The 22,811-nt window shown below is 42.7% G+C and overlaps 1 protein-coding gene across 1 annotated transcript; it reads left to right on the top strand.

The window, feature by feature from the left end:
* The first annotated feature begins 4,298 nt into the window (after positions 1–4,298).
* Positions 4,299–22,093, top strand: LOC138672043 (pancreatic secretory granule membrane major glycoprotein GP2-like). The gene is made up of 11 exons (XM_069760122.1): positions 4,299–4,390; positions 5,513–5,533; positions 6,422–6,604; positions 8,223–8,324; positions 8,960–9,180; positions 11,692–11,846; positions 12,015–12,257; positions 13,491–13,647; positions 13,731–13,797; positions 20,313–20,342; positions 21,647–22,093. Exons 1-11 carry the CDS (start codon positions 4,342–4,344, stop codon positions 21,709–21,711), a joined length of 1,293 nt encoding a protein of 430 aa, XP_069616223.1. The 5' UTR covers positions 4,299–4,341; the 3' UTR covers positions 21,712–22,093.
* Positions 22,094–22,811: the final 718 nt, after the last annotated feature.

The following is a 22,811-nucleotide window of genomic DNA, read 5'->3' as shown; positions in this document are numbered from 1 at the left end:
CCGATCGCTAAACGGTGTAACGAGAAAAAAATTTAAAACATCAGAATTACAGCGTTACCAGGACGTCTTCGCCCATCATGACGATGTCCACAGCCATAACCCACGAGATACCTACAGGAGGTTCCGCACCAATCCGTTAGAGATATCGGCAGATCCCCCTTCAGATGTGCCAAGAGGTAAAAGAGATGTTTGCTCACATGCTGTGGAATGGAGTTATCTGGGAGAGTCAGAGCCTGTGGGCAGCCCCCATCGTCCTAGTTTGAAAGAAAGACGGAACCCTGCGTTTTTGTGTCTATTATAGGTGACTGAATGCATGCAATGTGCGAGACTCTTATCCAGTACCAAGAATCGAGGAGTCATTGTCCGCCCTGGGAAAAGCGAAGTACTTCTCATCCCTAAATCTGGCCATTGGATATTGGCAGGTGCCTATGGCTGAACATAACTAGCCGAAGACAGCATTCATACTGCCCATGGGGCTGTTTGAGTTCAACTGGATGCCTTACTAATGCTCCTGGAACCTTCCAGCAGCTGATGGAGAGGTGTTTGGGAGACCTGAACTTTGAGGCTACCCTCATTTTTCTGGATGACATCATCGTCTATGCCGCCACTTTTGAAGAGCATCTCCGACGGCTGGAGCAAGTGTTGAGTCGGCTGCAGAAGCATGGCCTGAAAGTGAAGCTACAAAAATGCCACCTTTTCCACAAGGAAATTGAATACCTTGGACATGTTGTGTCTGCTGAGGGAGTGAGACCTGCGTGTGAGAAGATAGCGGCAGTACAGGACTGGTCCACGCTGAAGACAGAGAAGGAAGTTTGGGCCTTTCTGGGGCTTACGGGCTACTATCGAAGGTTTGTTTTAAGACTTCACTCGCATCACTAATCCACTGCTGGAGTTATTGAAAGGAGCGCCATCCTGTGCGAAGAATTGGTTCATTCAGTGGGGAGATAGCAAGGAAGAAGCCTTTAGAGCCCTGAAGATGGCATATGCTGAGTTCTCTCAACCTTTCATCCTCCACACCGATGGAAGATTACACGGCCTAGGAGCTGTTCTGTCACAAATGCAGGATGGGAAGGAGCAAGTGATTTTCTAGGTAAGCCTGTCCCTTCATGACTCAGAACAAAACCCAGATAACTACAGCTTCTTCCGCCAGCTAGAATTGCTGGCGCTGGTGTGGCCGATGACTGAGAAATTTACCGAATACCTGTCTGGGTCCGAGGTCTTAGTGCGCACCGATAACAACCCTCTGGCTCACCTAGAAAATGCAAAACTGGGGGCCTTGGAGCAGAGATGGGTGGCCTTCATGGTGAAGTATCGGTACAAGATAGCGTACCGAAAGGGGGCTGAGAACACACATGCTGATGCTCTGTCGAAAATGACCCATGATTGACCTGGACACAATCGAGATGAAGAGCTAGAGGCAGAAGAGATTCCTGGTTTCCGGGGCCTCTACAGAACATTGGTGACGACACAGGGACAAGTCAGAGAGGAGTCAGGAAAACGAGTGCTGGGATGACCTCAAGATGACAGGGTGCGACTCCAGCAGGAAGATAGGAAACTTGCCCAGCTGAGACAGTGGGTGGCCTTGAATCGACTCCCTAACCAAAGTGAAAAAGATGCTCTGTCCCCGGGAATGCTGCAGATTTTTAGGCAGTGGGAGAGGCTTCAGATGGAAGACAGCTTGCTGTATTGGAAAGTGCAGTTGGTACGGGAGTAGGGGGTTACCTGGCAAGTAGTACTCCCGGAGAAGTTGATCAGCGTGGTAACTACAGAGGCTCATAAGAGAGGGGCTCACTTTAGCCCCGACAAGACATTCCAGTGGCTACAGAATTTGGTCTACCACCCCCGATTGAAGACTGTGGTAGAAAAAGCCTACCAGCAATGTCGAAGCTGTGAACTGGTTAAACCTCCAGAACAGAGAGCCCCCACACAGACTATCATGATGTCTTTTTCCTTAGTGTTACTGATGATCGACTACTTGACAATGGGCCCAGCTCATCTGGGATATTAACACTTTACCACATTTGCTGTGGTGACCCCCACTCGAGATCAGACAGCTGAGTCGGCTGCACAGGCTATCTGTCGAGACTTCATCCAGGTGTATAGCTGTCCAAAGAGGATTCATTCCGATCAGGGCACTTGTTTCCAAGGCCGAGTGATAGAGGAGCTGCACTGCCTGTACCAGATTGAGAAGTTCAAGAAGACACCCTATCATCTCCAAGGGAACGGAGCTTGTCAACGCTACAACTGGACGCTGATCCAATTGCTGAGAACGTTGAAAGAAGACAGGAAAGTTCGTTGGCCTGAGTATGTGGCTGAGCTGGTCTTTCTGTACAACAATCGAGTGCACAGTAGGATCGGACATACCCCATATACCCTGCTGTTGTGGCGAAAAGGACGGGAGATTACGGGATTGGAATTGGAACGAGCAGAGGACTACCCACGGATGGGGATGTCTTTCTGGGTCTGAGAACATTGGCACCGGCTGCAGACCCTTCATTGGCTGGTGTAGACCAGGTTTCGGGAGCTTGAGCTCTTGAAACTGTGCCTCTTCGAGGGACAGCTCTCAAGGCCAGAGATCATGTGTTGGTCCGAGATAAGCGTCATCGAGGCAAGTTTTAACACCGCTGGGAAATTACTCCTTTTCGGGTGTAGCGCCGCGTTAGGTCCAATGGTCCTATTTATGAAGTTCAACCTGAAGGAGAAGAAGGGGTGCCTACTCGAATAGTCTACCGAAGTATGTTGCGCTCTTGCCTGTCCCGAGTCCCCGAAGCAGGGGAGAAAATACCAAGTGCCCCTGCAACGCTCACCCCTATGGTTCTTGATTGTGATGAAGAGGACACATTTGTTCCGTTACCTGAAAGGGATGGCTCATTGCCTGGGAATCCCGAGGAAGAAAGTGGGCCTGCAACTCCAGAGATGGCTGCTCCAGAGAACTCAGGAGAACCCCCATCCTCCACACCTCAACCTGATTCTACCACTCAACCCGAGTTACGTCGTACCGAGTGGACGACAGCTGGAATACCCCCCACTCAATATGTACAAGACAAATTTATTTGACAGCAGATTATTCAAGAGATGGAAGAATGACAACATCTACTACAGGAACTCTCGCCCATGGAATGGCGAGCTAAATGACAGGGGGAGTGTAAGGAGGAAGACCGGGCTGCGGGTACCTGTACCGTGCCGGGTACGGAACTGTCAAGGCTGCGTCCCAGGTTGTACGGGGAAAAGAATAGGAACCGGAAAGACCTTTTCACCCTGAAGCAGGGGGCATGGCAAACAAAAAAGCGTGCATAGCGATGAGCAGTTTCCCACCGATGGGGACAGAGCAGGTGTGTGCTCTGCTTAACGTGCAGCAGCACTGCAACGTACCGTGGGTGGCAACACACGAACGCGCCACTGGGACCGGCAGCAGAGGAAGAGCCGTGGGCTTTGTTAAGCTGAGTGCTGCGTGCCGGCATAGGAACGAGGGCCGTGTTCAGGACTGTTCATTGAGGCCCTCTCTGCCGGACAGCACACTGCAGTTCTCCCTTGATAATAGATTGCACGCAACTCCTTAGACTTTGGCTGCACAAGTTTATGGACTGTTGGCTCAACGGGTAAAATTGAAGACCACTTGTTGCCGCCAGAAGATATACCGTGAGCTGTGGAGTTTCCCCTAAGGACACTGCATTGGCCATTGCTGGGACTACAACCCTCATCGGATCATCCGTGGCTGAGGACGCCACAAACACGATAAGTTTATTGGGTGGACTGTTATCACGTTGTTGTCGTCTATTTTCCCTATTATTTACCATTTAACTGTTCATCTCCCTGCAAGGAGTATTTTCACTGTTAAATTAAATTGTTAACCCTTGCTCTGCCTTTCTTGCGTCACTGCATCCCGCAACCTGCTTACATATGTATCTTCTTCAGTTTTATAGGTCATCTCTTTTTACCACCTTGGCAAAAAAGCGATTCCATGCTTAATGGGATTACGTAACGGACAAGTGCTATATTCTGTATAGATTTCACTGTGAATACTTTCTTGAAGATATTTACTTTGTGAGTTATTTTAGTAGATACAGTAGAGTGCCTATCCTGACCCTAGTATTACCTCTTCCCTCATCACATCCTCCAAATGAATTTTGACGTACATGTTGTTTTATGCTAAGAAAACAAACTGCACCTTTTCTAAAGTATCCATTTTTCCTTACATATTTACTCCATTTAGATGTCAATCAGCTTACTTATTGAATGGAGCACCCCTCCCACGTCTCCCTATATAATGCTTCATTTTTACTGAATATCCTACTTGTCAGAAATTGTAACCATAAAGAGTAGAAGAGCCAACAAAACAACATGATTTTCCTTTACGTCCTAGTGGTGGCAGCTGTATTAATACAGAAAGGTATGTTCATTTCTTCATTCTTGGGCAACATATTTAAACATAACTGCTCTCACTAGTGTGGATTTCATATAACATAGGTGGTACTTGGAGGCCATTACCAAACTTTATATAATTAGAACATAGGTGGTACTTAGAACCTATTTCCTTACTTTGTTTAACTAGAACGTAGGTGGTACTTGGAGCCTAGTACCTAACTTTATATACGGTAACTACAATGTAGGTGGCACTTAGAGCCTAGTATCTAACTTTGAACATGAATTTAATGTTTATTCCTCAAAATGGAACAGACGAAAGGAATGTCTGAAAGGAAGTGTGAACGTAGACTAAACTTGAAAGTCTTGGTTTGAATGTTTCAATAAAGTGAGTTATTACAAGGAGTCCTCTTGATAAGCACTTGGCTCATTCTTTTGAGGTCACAACTACATGTTGAGTACAATTATCGGAAGACTGATTGTGTTGGACCCTATGTCCTGCATTGTGCGTTGTATGCAATGTGTTTAATGACGCTTTAAGTAGGCTTGAAGTAACATTTGGCCACAAAACCGGTAATAAAGAGCATCTTTAAAAATCATGAAAAAGGGTATAGCATTAAACGCCAAAAAAGGTTAACAATGCTACGAATGATGGCACCTCACAGCCACATCTTCATATTCCTAACAGACAAGAGCACAAGTACTGAAAAGATGCATGCTTGCAGCCCTTCCTAGCTAAAGAATAATTTCAACTGATACATAGCAAATCTATCTATCTATCTATCTATCTATCTATCTATCTATCTATCTATCTATCTATCTATCACACATCTATCTAGCTGTCTGTATATATTTGTATCTACTGTATCTATAGCTATACATCTATCTATCTTTTTATATTTTTGTATTATATTCTTCATCGTTCTGCATTTTAATGCTATACAGATGCTATGTTGTTTATGATATTACTGTAAACTTAACTAGCTAAAATAATGGTAAAACATTGATAAAGCTGCCATGTGACACATGGTTCAACAGCTTCAAATTGTTTTTTTATGTGCTGGTGTGATATAATATTGTGTGACCTAGATTGCATTTACTTTACATAATTCTTATAAAGTAATCTCAATATTCTTTTCTTTTTATTCAGGAGAGACATACTCATGCTACAGTAAGTACTTGCTCATGTGTTACATTAAATAAAATAAAATAATAAACCATAAAACAATAAATATCATATAGTGTCATGATTCAGTCCTCTATACATTAAGGAAGGAAGTATAGAAACCAGTATACTAAAATAAGTAATAATATAATAATAATTTGGCTACATCAGTACGTTTTATAAAGTTGTATTAACAGATAACATTGCACAGTATTAGGTAATGGATTTGCTTTCTCTCTGGAAACCGGGAGGCAGCATAGTCAATGTTATACATATTGATCAGTGAGAATGGGTAGAGGTTACTTGTATTGTTATATGGGTAACTAATGGGTAGAGGTTACTTGTATATAGTTATCTGTATTGTGGACTTCAAAATTCCTAAACTTATTTTTAATGAAATGTTTGTAAGATAGATTAAAATGGCAATCTATTGTTTCCCTCGATAAGAGACAGGAATAACGACAGTTTAAACATAGCAGTATTGTCTGGAGTGCCTTACTTGCCACTTCTGTTTGGTATGACTGCCTGATACAAGTTGCAGCAGCTGCGGAAAAGCTTATACGGAGCTTATATGAAGAGCAGCATGGTTGGTCAGTGGTTAGCACTGCAGCCTTGCAGTGTTGCGTCATGGGTTCAAATCCCACCAAGGACAACATCTGCAAGGAGTTTGTATGTTCTCCCGGTGTTTGCGTGGGGTTCCTCCGGGTACTCCGGTTACCTTCCTCTCACCAAAGACATACAGATAAGGAAACTAGATTGTGAGCCCCAATGTGAGCCGATAATGTCTGCAAAGTGCTGTGGCATTAATGGCGCTGCATAAGTGAGTAAAATGAATAAATAAAAAGATAAATATGGAAAACCTAAAATCGTAACAAGATGTTACTTCTTTTCTAGATGGCAATGATCCAGTATTGTGCAGTACCTGTGGTGGTGGTTCCTGTACCACAGATAATGGATGTTCATGCAATACTGACCCCACAATTACCTGTGTTCCCACCACTGAGTGCGCTAGTGTAGGCACCAACATTTGTTGCCCTACAGGTTACTACTGGTCAACTGCAGACAATTGCTGCACAGGTAACATAAGACTTGGTTTGTTGGTACAAGTGAAGTCGTATGTGTGTGTGTGTGTGTATATGTATATATATATATATATATATATATATATATATACATATATATACTAGATGGTGGCCCGATTCTAACGCATCAGGTATTCTAGAATATGCATGTCCATATAGTATATTGCCCAGTCACGTAGTATATTGCCCAGCTACGTAGTATATTGCCCAGCCACATAGTATATTGCCCAGCCACATAGTATATTGCCCAGCCACGTAGTATATTGCCCAGCCACGTAGTATATTGCACAGTCACGTAGTATATTGCCCAGCTACGTAGTATATTGCCCAGCCACATAGTATATTGCCCAGCCACGTAGTATATTGCCCAGCCACGTAGTATATTGCACAGTCATGTAGTATATTGTCCAGCCACGTAGTATATTGCCCAGCCACGTAGTATATTTCCCAGCCACGTAGTATATTGCACAGTCACATAGTATATTGTCCAGCCACGTAGTATATTGCCCAGACACGTAGTATATTGCCCAGCTACGTAGCATATTACCGAGTGATGTAGTATATTGCCCAACCACGTAGTATATTGCCCAGTGACGTAGTATATTGCCCAGTCACGTAATATATTGCCCAACCACGTAGTATATTGCACAGTGATGTAGTATATTGCCCAGTGATGTAGTATATTGCCCAGCCACGTAGTATATTGCCCAGTTACGTAGTATATTGCCCAGTGACCTAGTATATTGCACAGCAACGTAGTATATCGCCCAGTTACATAGTATCTTGCCTAGTGACGTAGTATATTGCGCAACCACATAGTATATTGCCCAGTGATGTAGTATATTGCCCAGTGACGTAGTATATTGCCCAGTGACGTAGTATACAGCACAGAGCTACATAGTATATTGCACAGCGACGTAGTATACAGCACAGAGCCACGTAGTATATTGGCCACTCACGTAGTATATTGCCCAGTGACGTAGTATACAGCACAGAGCCACGTAGTATATTGCACAGCGAAATAGTATACAGCACAGAGCCACGTAGTATATTGGCCACTCACGTAGTATATTGCCCAGTGACGTAGTATACAGCACAGAGCCACGTAGTATATTGCACAGCGAAGTAGTATACAGCACAGAGCCACGTAGTATATTGGCCAGTCACGTAGTATATTGCCCAGCTACGTAGTATATTGCCCAGCCAGGTTTGTCACAGGTTAAAAAATAAAAAACAAACATATACTCACCTTTCTGAGGGCCCCTTGTAGTCCATGGCAGCTTCAGGTCCCAGGGTTGGTATGAGCGCAGGACCTGTGATGACATCGCGATCACATGACCGTGACGTCATGGCAGGTCTTTCTAGCGCAGGCTCGCAGGGCCTGTGATGACGTCGCGGTCACATGACCGTGACGTCATGGCAGGTCCTTCTCGCGCTGCACGCAGGGCCATGACAGGCAGCTGGCAAGACCAATCAGCGAATTAATAACCGTGACAGAAGGACAGACAGACGGAAGTGACCCTTAGACAATTATATAGTAGATATATATACACTGTATATATAATGTATGTATGCTCTGGCAACTACATTACCATATTTTTTGTTCCTTTCAGGTACGCTGCTTTGCAACCCCTCCTGTCAGAGTGATGAGGTTTGCAAAAATAATAGTAATGTAGCAACTTGTAGCTGTAACACTGCTCTCTACAGTGGAATGAGTAAGTGCCCTCAAAAAATTAAATGTATATTTCTCACGGATTAAAGTGATAATATTAATTAATTTTAAGGCATATGATGAATCTCAGTCTCTCTGTCCTTTTGATGAAATTCCATCCAATGCCAGAATGTAATGATATTTAATCTGCATCAATTCTTTTGGAGTAAATTACGTCAATGGGAACTGAGTTGAGAATACAGAAAAATCAGTGTATTACAACACATAATTAGAGAAAAATAGATAATATAGGATAAATGGCAATATACCTCCACTCTATTTGGAGCTGTTCTACTGATCTATAGGAGTTTCTGTCACACCGGCCATACACAGAGCTTCTGAGTCTGGACGTAGAATATTGTCAAGAAGAAACATGCCACATTCCGAACAGCTGCTTGTTCATGGAGACTAGCTATTTGCACCACTGATCGCTATGATTATGAGCAACAGAAAAAAACAGAATTCAATTTGCTGATTTAAAAAATGGCGGTATAGAATGAAGCTAAATCTGATCTTTATGTTGGTAATATCCAACCTAAAATACCAAGGTTTTGTTGGCAAGTTGCTTTTTAAACATACACAGTGCTTACAAAAATGCATTAATTTTTGTATTCTAAAATGCTAATTAATCTCTTCTAGACTCATCATCTCTTGCTCCAATTGTAAAATGTGGTTCCAGCATAATTACAGTTTCCCTGAGGAAATGCTTGCTCGAATCTCTTGGATATGATGCCACAACTCTTCAGTTAAATAACAATTCTGATTCCTGTGTTAATACATATTCTGAGGTTATCAGCAACGAGACAATACAGACTATACAGGCTTTACCAATCTCAGGATGGTGTGGCAATGAAGTGGCGGTAAGAATTTATTCCTGTATGAGGCCTTATTACTGCTGGTTAGGCATTAACCATATTCAAAGCATCAAAGAGAAATCCTGTGAAAAAGCATTAATAGTTTTGAGTTGCCTTGGTAAAGACTGTGATCTTGGACCTAAATTCCAAATTGAGTGCTGAAATACTCAAGGTACTGCTCCGATATATCTGTTCCTGAGACTATGACACTTTGGCCCTGAATCATCATTTGAGTCTTTTTGAAGTCACTTTCTTTTTTTTTCTTTTGGTATTATCTGCCGTTTTTGGCGTCAGGTTATCCAAATGGAATTATGAATTTGGTGTAAAGTCAAAAAAGGGTTTTCTTCCTGTCTTGAACTGGTTTTATGATTTTTTTGGCGCCCAAAGCTGCATGTTGGCGAAAAAGTTGCAAAATTGCACCAAAATATTGCCATGCTCAAAAAAACTCAAGAGAGGGGACTAGAGTGTATTTGCACCAAAGTTTTGCGACTTTTTAATAAGTCAGGATTAATGAATCAGGTCAAAAACATCCTGAATTGATAGACTCCATCCACAAAGCAGAAAACACAAAAAAAACATGAAATATAATTAAAAAATGCACAAATAGAATAATGAATTGGTTGCCTACAAAAAAGGTGCAAAATACTCAAAGCTAGATGAAAAACAGACGCAAAGATAATGATGAATCCAGGCCTGTATTCTAGAAATCAGTAGCTGTCCCAGTTTATAAATTTCAGTAGTGGGATCATCTCAAATATACAGTGGGGCAAAAAAGTATTTGGTCAGTCAGCAATAGTGCAAGTTCCACCACTTAAAAAGATGAGAGGCGTCTGTAATTTACATCATAGGTAGACCTCAACTATGGGAGACAAACTGAGAAAAAAAAATCCAGAAAATCACATTGTCTGTTTTTTTTAACATTTTATTTGCATATTATGGTGGAAAATAAGTATTTGGTCAGAAACAAACAATCAAGATTTCTGGCTCTCACAGACCTGTAACTTCTTCTTTAAGAGTCTCCTCTTTCCTCCACTCATTACCTGTAGTAATGGCACCTGTTTAAACTTGTTATCAGTATAAAAAGACACCTGTGCACACCCTCAAACAGTCTGACTCCAAACTCCACTATGGTGAAGACCAAAGAGCTTTCAAAGGACACCAGAAACAAAATTGTAGCCCTGCACCAGGCTGGGAAGACTGAATCTGCAATAGCCAACCAGCTTGGAGTGAAGAAATCAACAGTGGGAGCAATAATTAGAAAATGGAAGACATACAAGACCACTGATAATCTCCCTCGATCTGGGGCTCCACGCAAAATCCCACCCCGTGGGGTCAGAATGATCACAAGAACGGTGAGCAAAAATCCCAGAACCACGCGGGGGGACCTAGTGAATGAACTGCAGAGAGCTGGGACCAATGTAACAAGGCCTACCATAAGTAACACACTACGCCACCATGGACTCAGATCCTGCAGTGCCAGACGTGTCCTACTGCTTAAGCCAGTACATGTCCGGGCCCATCTGAAGTTTGCTAGAGAGCATTTGGATGATCCAGAGGAGTTTTGGGAGAATGTCCTATGGTCTGATGAAACCAAACTGGAACTGTTTGGTAGAAACACAACTTGTCGTGTTTGGAGGAAAAAGAATACTGAGTTGCATCCATCAAACACCATACCTACTGTAAAGCATGGTGGTGGAAACATCATGCTTTGGGGCTGTTTCTCTGCAAAGGGGCCAGGACGACTGATCCGGGTACATGAAAGAATGAATGGGGCCATGTATCGTGAGATTTTGAGTGCAAACCTCCTTCCATCAGCAAGGGCATTGAAGATGAAACGTAGCTGGGTCTTTCAACATGACAATGATCCAAAGCACACCACCAGGGCAACGAAGGAGTGGCTTCGTAAGAAGCATTTCAAGGTCCTGGAGTGGCCTAGCCAGTCTCCAGATCTCAACCCTATAGAAAACCTTTGGAGGGAGTTGAAAGTCCGTGTTGCCAAGCGAAAAGCCAAAAACATCACTGCTCTAGAGGAGATCTGCATGGAGGAATGGGCCAACATACCAACAACAGTGTGTGGCAACCTTGTGAAGACTTACAGAAAACGTTTGACCTCTGTCATTGCCAACAAAGGATATATTACAAAGTATTGAGATTAAATTTTGTTTCTGACCAAATACTTATTTTCCACCATAATATGCAAATAAAATGTTAAAAAAACAGACAATGTGATTTTCTGGATTTTTTTTTCTCAGTTTGTCTCCCATAGTTGAGGTCTACCTATGATGTAAATTACAGACGCCTCTCATCTTTTTAAGTGGTGGAACTTGCACTATTGCTGACTGACTAAATACTTTTTTGCCCCACTGTATGTAAAAGAAATAAAAAATCAAAATGTATTGCTTTGTATGGTATATTAGACACTAAATCATGATGATGCAGTCAAATCATTATACATGATCTTCTGACTTTTAGGATATAATGTTTCAAAAAGTTTACTTACAATGTATTTTTTTTTAGACTGATGCTTTAAAGGTTTATTATACAAACGTGGTCCACATTGGACTTCATAACACATCCCTTATTACTGTCAATCCCATCAACATCTCCTTTTCCTGCTCTTACAACCTCACAATAGAGACCGGTCTGGTTGCTACAATCAAGCCCTCGTTAAGGTACGTTCAATTCATTTTTATAACATCTGATTCTTTTAAAATCATATACTGTACTATACCAGTCATTGCTGATCAATGCAGGAAAAAGAAAGAACTCTAGATAACTTTGCAGCATAAAACAAATATATATATATATACATATATAATTTCCAATTTTTTTATTCACAGCACTGTCAACATTTCTGTGAGTGGCGAAGGCACAGTAGTCCTTACAATGGATGCATATTTGGATCCACAATACAGCGTACCAGTGCAGCAGAATGAAGATGTTCCTGTCGGTTCAAATGTGTACCTGGGAATAGACGCTGATCTTGCGGATACAAGCAAATTTGTTCTGAGAGTGGAAAGCTGCTACGCAACTCCAGATAATAATATCAACAATGTCAACAAGGTGGCAATTGTGAGCGGAGGGTACGGTACTTTTGAATTCCTTGTATTGCTTTGACCTCCCTTTATGAGACCACAACCAAAAGGCCGCCATCCACAGTAAACTAATACTGGCTGAACCCATCCATATCAACAGACTAATGTGCATGGGAGCCTCCTAACTCTCCCCCAGCAGACAAAGTTGGTGGAGATAAGGATCTGGAATGTCCTTCAGATTAAAAATCCATGTTCTTAGCAAGATAAGCCACCAGAGTAGTCTCTCATAGCATGGTTGCAAATCCTCCATGAAAAGTCTATAACAATAGGGTACTTTTTTGCCCTGTCCCTAAGAAAAATTCTAAGGCATCCATGATTTTCCTAAAGCTGAAGAAACTTCTCCAGATTCATTTGATTGCAATTATCACCATTTTATGGTTGACAGTGAATGTAGCTAATGTCATCATATAGAATTTTGGGCTGGGGACATGAGTCTTTAGAATCATAGTGATTTATTATGGATTTCCATTGAATCTGTAAAACATATGGTATGTCCGTTATTTTTAGGTAAGCTGTCCAGAAAAAAAAAAAAGTCATGTTAGCAACCCTGTCTGGTAGAGGACACAAGATCGCTCAGCAGAGCTGGTACTTGTGTATGGAGGAGTCAGGAGAGATCATCATTCATCCCACAGATATCTATGGCCTAGGAGGCCTCATTTGCTACCTAATAGCTAAAGGATCATGTGGGCAATATTTTATGAGCGTAACCCACCTAAATGCATACTGGTTTACACAGCACAGCTTCGTGCTTTAATTTAGTAGGTTCTAAACAGAGAAAATGATAGATACTTCACACACACTCTGTACTTAGATGTCATCTGAGTGTGGTCCGATTTTGTTTTTTTATGAACCCATTGAGTCGCAATGATTTGCACGAATGCGAATAGTGTATCCTACGACTTTTCCTTGGATAGGCTCGGTCCGAGTTAAAAAGCGAACATGTGCACAGCCGTATAGAATAACATTGGTCCAAGTGCGATCCAATGTTTTATCAGTCGGACTCAGACCAAAATATGGTCGTCTGCACGGAGTTCTATAAACTATAATTACGTCTCTTTATTTTTCTGATATACTGTATTATTATATTTATACTGTATGTCTGTCATGTCATACTATATTATTATATTTATACTGTATGTCTGTCATGTCTTACATCTTCCAGTGACATTGATTTGTGCAATCCTATGAAAACTTGTCTTAAAATGGTCATTTATGTCCTAGGTGTCCTGCCAACCAGGGAATAACTGCAGAGGTGCAGGAGAATGGAGCGACTTCTGAATCCCGAATTAAATTTAATTCATTTGCGTTTCAAGGACAACCTCTAGTTTACATTTCATGTATAGTGCGACTCTGCGACAAAAACACGACATGCACTGGGGTGAGAGCACCTTGCTGTTTTCGTATATCTGGTAGCTGCATTGTCTTCAATACTAGGTAGCAGCCATGTTCTTTGCTTTACAGTGTAGTGCTGGTCGTGCCAGTGATGACAGCTCATCCGCAATGTTACAGATCCCACTGAACTTTGTTGGTATGTCCATTATTAATTGTGTTTAATCTTCCTTTTTCTGGACTGATATTTGAAACATCAAAAAACAATCAGTATTTCATTATAATTATTATGTAGCAAGTTCTGTGTTGTGAATTCTGTGGCTGAGTTCACTTCTGTGGTCACAAGTGGTATTGCAGTCTCTGGGCTTCCTCCCTCAGGTGTTTTGGTGCGCTCGTTGGCTGCCTTGCTATTTAGCTCCACCTGAGTCTGTCTTCCTTGCTCCTTGTCAATGTTCCAGTGTTGGATCTGAGCTACTGCATCTTTCCTTGGGCCTGCTGCTCTGCTAGATAAGTGCTTCTAGTTTGTTTTCTGTTTTTTCTGTCCAGCTTGCTATTAACTTTTGCTGGAAGCTCTGAGAAGCAAAGGGGTGCACCGCCGTGCTGTTAGTTCGGCACGGTGGGTCTTTTTGCCCCTTTGCGTGGTTTTCGTTTTAGGGTTTTTTGTAGACTGCATAGTTCTCTTTGCTATCCTCGCTCTGTCTAGAATATCGGGCCTCACTTTGCTGAATCTATTTCATTCCTACGTTTGTCTTTTCATCTTGCTAACAGTCATTATATGTGGGGGGCTGCCTATTCCTTTGGGGTATTTCTCTGAGGTAAGTCAGGCTTGTATTTCTATCTTCAGGCTAGTCAGCTCCTCAGGCAGTGCCGAGTTGCATAGGTAGTTGATAGGCGCAATCCACTGCTGCTTATAGTTGTGTGAGGATAGATCAGGTACTGCAGTCTACAGAGATTCCACGTCTCAGAGCTCGTCCTATTGTTTTTGGTTATTGCCAGATCTCTGTATGTGCGCTGATTGCTGCACGCTGTGTTGCCTGATTGCCAGCCATAACAGTACAAGGAGCCCTTCAATGATTTCCAATAGAGGGAAAAAAGAAATCCTGACATCATTTTTTTTTCTTAGCTCTGTCTTCAGTCTTTTTTTTCCCCTAGACATTAGAGTGCTTCAGGACACAGCTGTGGACATGGATATTCAGGCTCTGTGCTCCTCAATGGATAATCTCGTTGTAAATGTACAAAAGATTCAAGATACTATTGATCAGAAATCGATGCTAGAACCAAGAATTCCGATTCCTGATTTGTTTTTTGGTGACAGAACTAAGTTCCTGAGCTTCAGAAATAATTGTAAGCTATTTTTGGCCTTGAAACCTCATTCTTCTGGTAATCCTATTCAACAGGTTTTGATTATTATTTCTTTTTTGCGCGGCGACCCACAGGACTGGGCGTTTTCTCTTGCACCAGGAGATTCTGCATTGAGTAATGTTGATGCATTTTTCCAGGCGCTGGGATTGCTTTACGATGAGCCTAATTCAGTGGATCAAGCTGAGAAAAATCTGCTGGCTTTATGCCAGGGTCAGGATGATGTAGAAGTATATTGTCAGAAATGTAGGAAATGGTCAGTACTCACTCTGTGGAATGAATCTGCACTAGCGGCTTTGTTCAGAAAGGGTCTCTCTGAAGCTCTTAAGGATGTAATGGTGGGATTTCCTATGCCTGCTGGTTTGAATGAGTCTATGTCCTTGGCCATTCAGATCGGTCGTCGCTTGCGCGAGCGTAAATCTGTGCACCATCTGGCGGTATTGTCTGAGAGTAAGCCTGAGCCTATGCAGTGCGACAGGAATATGACTAAAGTAGAACGGCACGAACACAGACGTCTGAACAGACTGTGTTTCTATTGTGGTGATTCTACTCATGCTATTTCTAATTGTCCTAAACGCACTAGGCGGTTCGATAGCTCTGCCGTTATTGGTACTGTACAGTCCAAATTCCTTTTGTCCATTACCTTAATGTGCTCTTTGTCATCATATTCTGTCATGGCGTTTGTGGATTCAGGCGCTGCCCTGAATCTGATGGATTTGGATTATGCTAAACGTTGTGGATTTTTCTTGGAGCCTTTGCGGTGTCCTATTCCGTTGAGAGGAATTGATGCTACACCTTTGGCCAAGAATAAGCCTCAGTACTGGGCCCAGCTGACCATGTGCATGGCTCCTGCACATCAGGAAGTTATTCGCTTTTTGGTACTGCATAATTTGCATGATGTGGTCGTGTTGGGGTTGCCATGGCTACAAACCCATAATCCAGTATTGGATTGGAACTCTATGTCGGTAACCAGCTGGGGTTGTCAGGGAGTACATGGTGATGTTCCATTTTTGTCTATTTCGTCATCCATTCCTTCTGACATCCCAGAGTTCTTGTCGGACTTTCAGGATGTATTTGAAGAGTCCAAGTCTGATGCCCTACCTCCGCATAGGAATTGTGATTGTGCTATCGATTTGATTCCTGGTAGTAAATTCCCTAAGGGTCGTTTATTTAATTTGTCCGTACCTGAACACACCGCTATGCGCAGTTATGTGAAGGAGTCCCTGGAGAAGGGACATATTCGCCCATCGTCGTCACCATTGGGAGCAGGGTTCTTTTTTGTAGCCAAGAAGGATGGTTCGCTAAGACCGTGTATTGATTACCGCCTTCTTAATAAGATCACTGTTAAGTTTCAGTATCCCTTGCCATTGATTTCTGACTTGTTTGCTCGGATTAAGGGGGCTAGTTGGTTTACTAAGATTGATCTTCGTGGTGCGTATAATCTGGTGAGAATCAGGCAGGGAGATGAATGGAAAACGGCATTTAATACGCCCGAGGGTCATTTTGAGTATCTGGTGATGCCGTTCGGACTTGCCAATGCTCCATCTGTTTTTCAGTCTTTTATGCATGACATTTTCCGTGAGTATCTGGATAAATTCTTGATTGTTTACTTGGATGACATTTTGATCTTCTCAGATGATTGGGAGTCTCATGTGAAGCAAGTCAGAATGGTTTTCCAGGTACTGCGTGCTAATTCCTTGTTCGTGAAGGGATCAAAGTGTCTCTTCGGTGTGCAGAAAGTTTCATTTTTGGGGTTCATCTTTTCCCCTTCTACTATCGAGATGGATCCGGTTAAGGTTCAGGCCATCCAGGATTGGACTCAGCCGACATCTCTAAAAAGTCTGCAGAAATTCCTGGGCTTTGCTAATTTTTATCGTCGCTTCATCTGTAATTTTTCTAGCATTGCCAGACCATTGACCGATTTGACCAAGAAGGGTGCTGATTTGGTTAATTGGTCTTCTGCTGCCGTGGAAGCTTTTCAGGAGTTGAAGCGTCGTTTTTGCTGTGCCCCTGTGTTGTGTCAACCTGATGTTTCTCTTCCGTTCCAGGTCGAGGTTGATGCTTCTGAGATTGGTGCAGGGGCGGTTTTGTCACAGAGAGGTTCTGGTTGCTCAGTGTTCAAACCATGTGCTTTCTTTTCCAGGAAATTTTCTGCTGCTGAGCGTAATTATGATGTGGGCAACCGAGAGTTGCTGGCCATGAAGTGGGCATTCGAGGAGTGGCGTCATTGGCTTGAGGGTGCTAAGCATCGCGTGGTGGTTTTGACTGATCATAAGAACCTTACTTATCTTGAGTCTGCCAAGCGCTTGAATCCTAGACAGGCCCGTTGGTCGTTATTTTTTGCTCGTTTTGATTTTGTGATTTCATACCTTCCGGGCTCTAAAAATGTGAAGGCGGATGCTCTGTCTAGGAGTTTTGTGCCCGACTCTCCGGGGTTATCTGAGCCGGCGAGTATCCTCAAGGAAGGAGTCATTGTGTCTGCCATCTCCCCTGATTTGCGGAGAGTGTTGCAGAAATTTCAGGCTAATAAACCTGATCGTTGTCCGGCCGAGAAACTGTTCGTCCCTGATAGGTGGACTAGTAAAGTTATCTCTGAACTTCATTGTTCGGTGCTGGCCGGTCATCCAGGAATCTTTGGTACCAGGGAGTTGGTTGCTAGATCCTTCTGGTGGCCATCTCTGTCACGGGATGTGCGTGCTTTTGTGCAGTCCTGTGGAATTTGTGCTAGGGCTAAGCCCTGCTGTTCACGTGCCAGTGGGTTGCTTTTGCCCTTGCCGGTCCCGAAGAGGCCTTGGACACATATTTCGATGGATTTCATTTCTGACCTTCCCGTTTCTCAAAAAATGTCGGTCATTTGGGTGGTCTGTGATCGCTTTTCTAAAATGGTCCATCTGGTGCCCTTGGTTAAATTGCCTTCCTCCTCTGGTTTGGTGCCTTTGTTCTTCCAGCATGTGGTTCGTTTACATGGCATTCCTGAGAATATTGTTTCTGACAGAGGTTCCCAGTTTGTCTCGAGGTTCTGGCGAGCCTTTTGTGGTAGGATGGGCATTGACCTATCTTTTTCCTCGGCCTTCCATCCTCAGACTAATGGCCAGACCGAACGAACCAATCAGACCTTGGAAACATATCTGAGATGTTTTGTTTCCGCTGACCAGGATGATTGGGTGTCATTTTTACCGTTGGCTGAGTTCGCCCTTAATAATCGGGCCAGCTCGGCTACCTTGGTCTCTCCATTTTTCTGCAATTCTGGGTTCCATCCTCGTTTCTCTTCAGGACAGGTTGAGTCTTCGGACTGTCCTGGTGTGGATTATGTGGTGGACAGGTTGCAGCAGATCTGGACTCAGGTAGTGGACAATTTGACCTTGTCCCAGGAGAAGGCTCAGCTTTTCGCTAATCGCAGACGCCGTGTGGGACCCCGACTTCGTGTTGGGGATCTGGTTTGGTTATCTTCTCGTCATATACCTATGAAGGTTTCCTCTCCTAAATTTAAACCTCGTTTTATTGGTCCGTATAGGATTTCTGAGATTCTCAATCCGGTGTCTTTTCGTCTGACCCTCCCAGACTCCTTTTCCATACATAATGTATTCCATAGGTCGTTGTTGAGGAGATACGTGGCACCTATGGTTCCATCTGTGGAGCCTCCTGCCCCTGTTTTGGTGGAGGGGGAATTGGAGTATATTGTGGAGAAGATTTTGGATTCTCGTGTCTCTAGACGGAAACTCCAGTATCTGGTCAAATGGAAGGGTTATGCTCAGGAAGATAATTCCTGGGTTTTTGCCTCTGATGTCCATGCCCCAGATCTTGTTCGTGCCTTTCATGTGGCTCATCCTGGTCGGCCTGGGGGTTCTGGTGAGGGTTCGGTGACCCCTCCTCAAGGGGGGGGTACTGTTGTGAATTCTGTGGCTGAGTTCACTTCTGTGGTCACAAGTGGTATTGCAGTCTCTGGGCTTCCTCCCTCAGGTGTTTTGGTGAGCTCGTTGGCTGCCTTGCTATTTAGCTCCACCTGAGTCTGTCTTCCTTGCTCCTTGTCAATGTTCCAGTGTTGGATCTGAGCTACTGCATCTTTCCTTGGGCCTGCTGCTCTGCTAGATAAGTGCTTCTAGTTTGTTTTCTGTTTTTTCTGTCCAGCTTGCTATTAACTTTTGCTGGAAGCTCTGAGAAGCAAAGGGGTGCACCGCCGTGCTGTTAGTTTGGCACGGTGGGTCTTTTTGCCCCTTTGCGTGGTTTTCGTTTTAGGGTTTTTTGTAGACTGCATAGTTCTCTTTGCTATCCTCGCTCTGTCTAGAATATCGGGCCTCACTTTGCTGAATCTATTTCATTCCTACGTTTGTCTTTTCATCTTGCTAACAGTCATTATATGTGGGGGGCTGCCTATTCCTTTGGGGTATTTCTCTGAGGTAAGTCAGGCTTGTATTTCTATCTTCAGGCTAGTCAGCTCCTCAGGCAGTGCCGAGTTGCATAGGTAGTTGATAGGCGCAATCCACTGCTGCTTATAGTTGTGTGAGGATAGATCAGGTACTGCAGTCTACAGAGATTCCACGTCTCAGAGCTCGTCCTATTGTTTTTGGTTATTGCCAGATCTCTGTATGTGCGCTGATTGCTGCACGCTGTGTTGCCTGATTGCCAGCCATAACAGTTCTGGTTCTCTTCTCTACTCATTCTTTTCCAAGATTTTTTATATTTTTGTAATAATATTAAAGAGAAAGTGGTTTCTTGCTTCTGATACAAACCCCATTTTTTTAAAAGGAATCTGTCAGAAGGTTTTACTATGTAATCTGATAGCAGCATGAAGTAGGGACGGAGAGCCTGATTGCTGCCATGTATCACTAGGTGTACTGGGCGCAGCAGTTTTGATTCAATGATAGTTTTCTCTGCTTCAGATCTAGCACACCTCTCACTGTTAAGCCCTGTATAACCCTCACCCACACCACTGAATGGCATCTTTCTGTGTACACCGTATATATCAACATACAGCTGCTAATCCGAGATGTGGGTGGACCAGGAAGCACGAGACACCTAGTCCTCTAATAATAATGTGCTACTGATAAAACACTGATTTTAAAAAACAAAAAAAACAAAAACACAGCCTTGTAAGTGACACATCACTGGAATCAAGGTTTCCGCCTCTATATCAGGCTGCTCTCAGATGACAAAGCAAATACCTGCTGACAGATTCCCTTTAATGTTTTAAAAGCAACTGGCTCAACATGGAGAATAAGACTACAGTATATAAGCCTCCAATTTCCAATGTTATACAATGTGTACAATACCTGGTTTAATTCTGTTAGTAAAGTAACATTTATGTCACCCTGAAACATATAACAAAAATTATTTTTTTTCTAACCTTACTTTCAGATGACTACTTAAAGTCAGCATCTAATACAGGTAAGATTGCTATATAATTTTCCAAAGCTAACCTGGCTGTGAATATATGGCACATTTAGCTTATACACCTGTTTTAGCCATAATCCTTACAGATATGAGTGCACCTGACTGATATCAGGAATACTGTAATCTATGACACACAATCCATGCATAATCTTATGATGTACTTACCTTCCTGATTTATAGGAAGATCATAGATCCACAGGCAGAAATCACTGCTGGAAGTACTCACTGTAAAGGAGGAAGCGTGATATACAAGTAATTCTGCTCATGTATCCACATAGAGAGCAGAAACATGGGAGACAGAATGGTGCACAGGCTCCAAGTAAAGGTGGTGGAGCTGTGAATGCTGTCACCCAAAATAATTTCCGAGTCTGGGAAGCGCCAAACAAAAGTTTAAGTAGATTTCAGAGGCCCCTATTGCAAATGAAGCCTGACTCTTACCTTGCTGCCCAGGTCACATTACCAGTTATCACTGATGGTCGGACCACTCACCCTGATGACCTAGCTGCTCAATGACTGAACTCCAGAGCCCATACTTGATTCCTAAATCTATTATTTTTAATTAGGAATTATTTTGCGAATTTCATTGCTCAATTTTATTTCTCACGGTTCAGTGACAGCAGCACTTTTCAATGTTGCATTTGTGTTCTATGTAGCGCAAGTTCTAAGAAGTCTACTCCTATGTACCCACAGTCCACAGTGCTCCCATATTTCCTTCCCCGGACATTCGGCATTTTGTTAACACTGCCCCTTCCTTTCGCTACACATGCTTGGAAAAGGGTTGTTTAGCCTGAAACATTTCCACACTTATCTACATTGGAGCCAATAACATGTGATTCAAATTGCATCAGACTAAGTGAGCTCTGTCCCATTTTTGGGAAGTTCACAATATAGGTACTTTTACACTGTCTGCCTGCATTTCTCAGACACTACGTAATAAAGAGAATGTGCCAGTAGAAAGTATATTATTATCCTTCTGACAGTTATAAGAACTCTACTAAACTAATAAAATGTACCCAACATCATGCATATAGTAGAGCTAAGCAGCAGGAAGCCACTGGAAAAAAATGTATTTGAATTTGCCTCTGTGCTCTATTGTATCTGCTATGGCCATACGTCCAAAAGTGGTGACAGTAACAGCAGTAATGTCACACATTTAGAGATCTTGATCAAACTCTGCATCTTTCACACTATCACTGCAAAGCAGATGTAGACTTAAGGACCACGAAAAACACAAGAATAATGAAGATGGGACATTTTTCCTAAAATAATCAACTTTTTTTGGTTTTTCTCTTCTCCAGTCGTGTCCTCCTGGGTCTTGCTGGCCAGCTCCCTGATGACGTATCTGTCTGTTAAACTCTTCTAATAATATCCCACTCAACGAGATCTGGAAGACAAGGAACTTGAGATTGATTTACAGTTAATGCTTTATACTCAGGGACGTAATTTATTTGCATTCAGTTTCTAGAATAATTCCTATATTATAGCCTTTACCTTGGCTCTTTTATGGTCGCACAATTCTCTTACCACGCAGTTCATCATGCAGACTGAGTACTCTATATTGTTTTGAAACCATAACAATTTGAGTCCTCGGACTCTATTTCTATCAATGTTATTAGGTTTCTGCATACATGATTTGTCTGTTAGCTTTGACATTGTATAAAATAAATATATATTTGTAATATATGATCTTGGTGGTGTTTCTTTGAATAATCTGTGCATTACATCAGTGTAGAAAATAAAGCGTGCATAAAAGTACAAGCAGTTTGTATATTTTTATCTGTCATGATTTCTTACAATAATATGTTGGGAAACTAAAGAAAAATGTTAATAATACTTGCATTTCTCTTGAATCTAGGGGATAACTACCAATAGCTGGAAAACACTTTTAAAACCATCTTAACAATTCCATCACCACCAGTGTCATAAAAAAAATGACCTATTATTTAAGGTCTCGTTCAGATGAGTGTATTATACGGACGTGTGCTATCCAAGTAGGAATCCAATGTTTTGTAATAGTAAGTCAGATACATGCCACCGGCCAATCAGAGGTTGACAGATGACGTTGGCGTGCCGGTTACTGGGGGCGCATGGCAGTGAAGTCAGACGCCATGGCGTGCACACTGAACTCAGCTGCCGTCTCCTGCACCAGCTGTAAAACAGGACCCCTTGTGGCGTGGGAGCATGGCGGAAGTTGAGAATAATCTTTTTTTAATGTGTTGAAGAACGGAATCTTATACAAGGAAGGGGCCAAGGATGGGGCACATTACTCCATGAAGGGGACAAAAATGGGGCACATTAACCCACGAATTGGACCAGGAAGGGGTACATTACTCCATGAAAGAGACCATATTAACTGTTGTGAATTCTGTTATCGAACTCCCTCCTGTGGTCATGAATGGTACTTCGGCGAGTTCTGTCCATGGACTCCCTCTGATGGCTGTGAGTGGAGCTGCTGCTTCTGAG

The sequence above is a fragment of the Ranitomeya imitator genome, chromosome 3, assembly GCF_032444005.1.
Source record: "Ranitomeya imitator isolate aRanImi1 chromosome 3, aRanImi1.pri, whole genome shotgun sequence".
NCBI lineage: Eukaryota > Metazoa > Chordata > Amphibia > Anura > Dendrobatidae > Ranitomeya > Ranitomeya imitator.
This window is presented reverse-complemented; position numbering and strand designations above follow the sequence as displayed.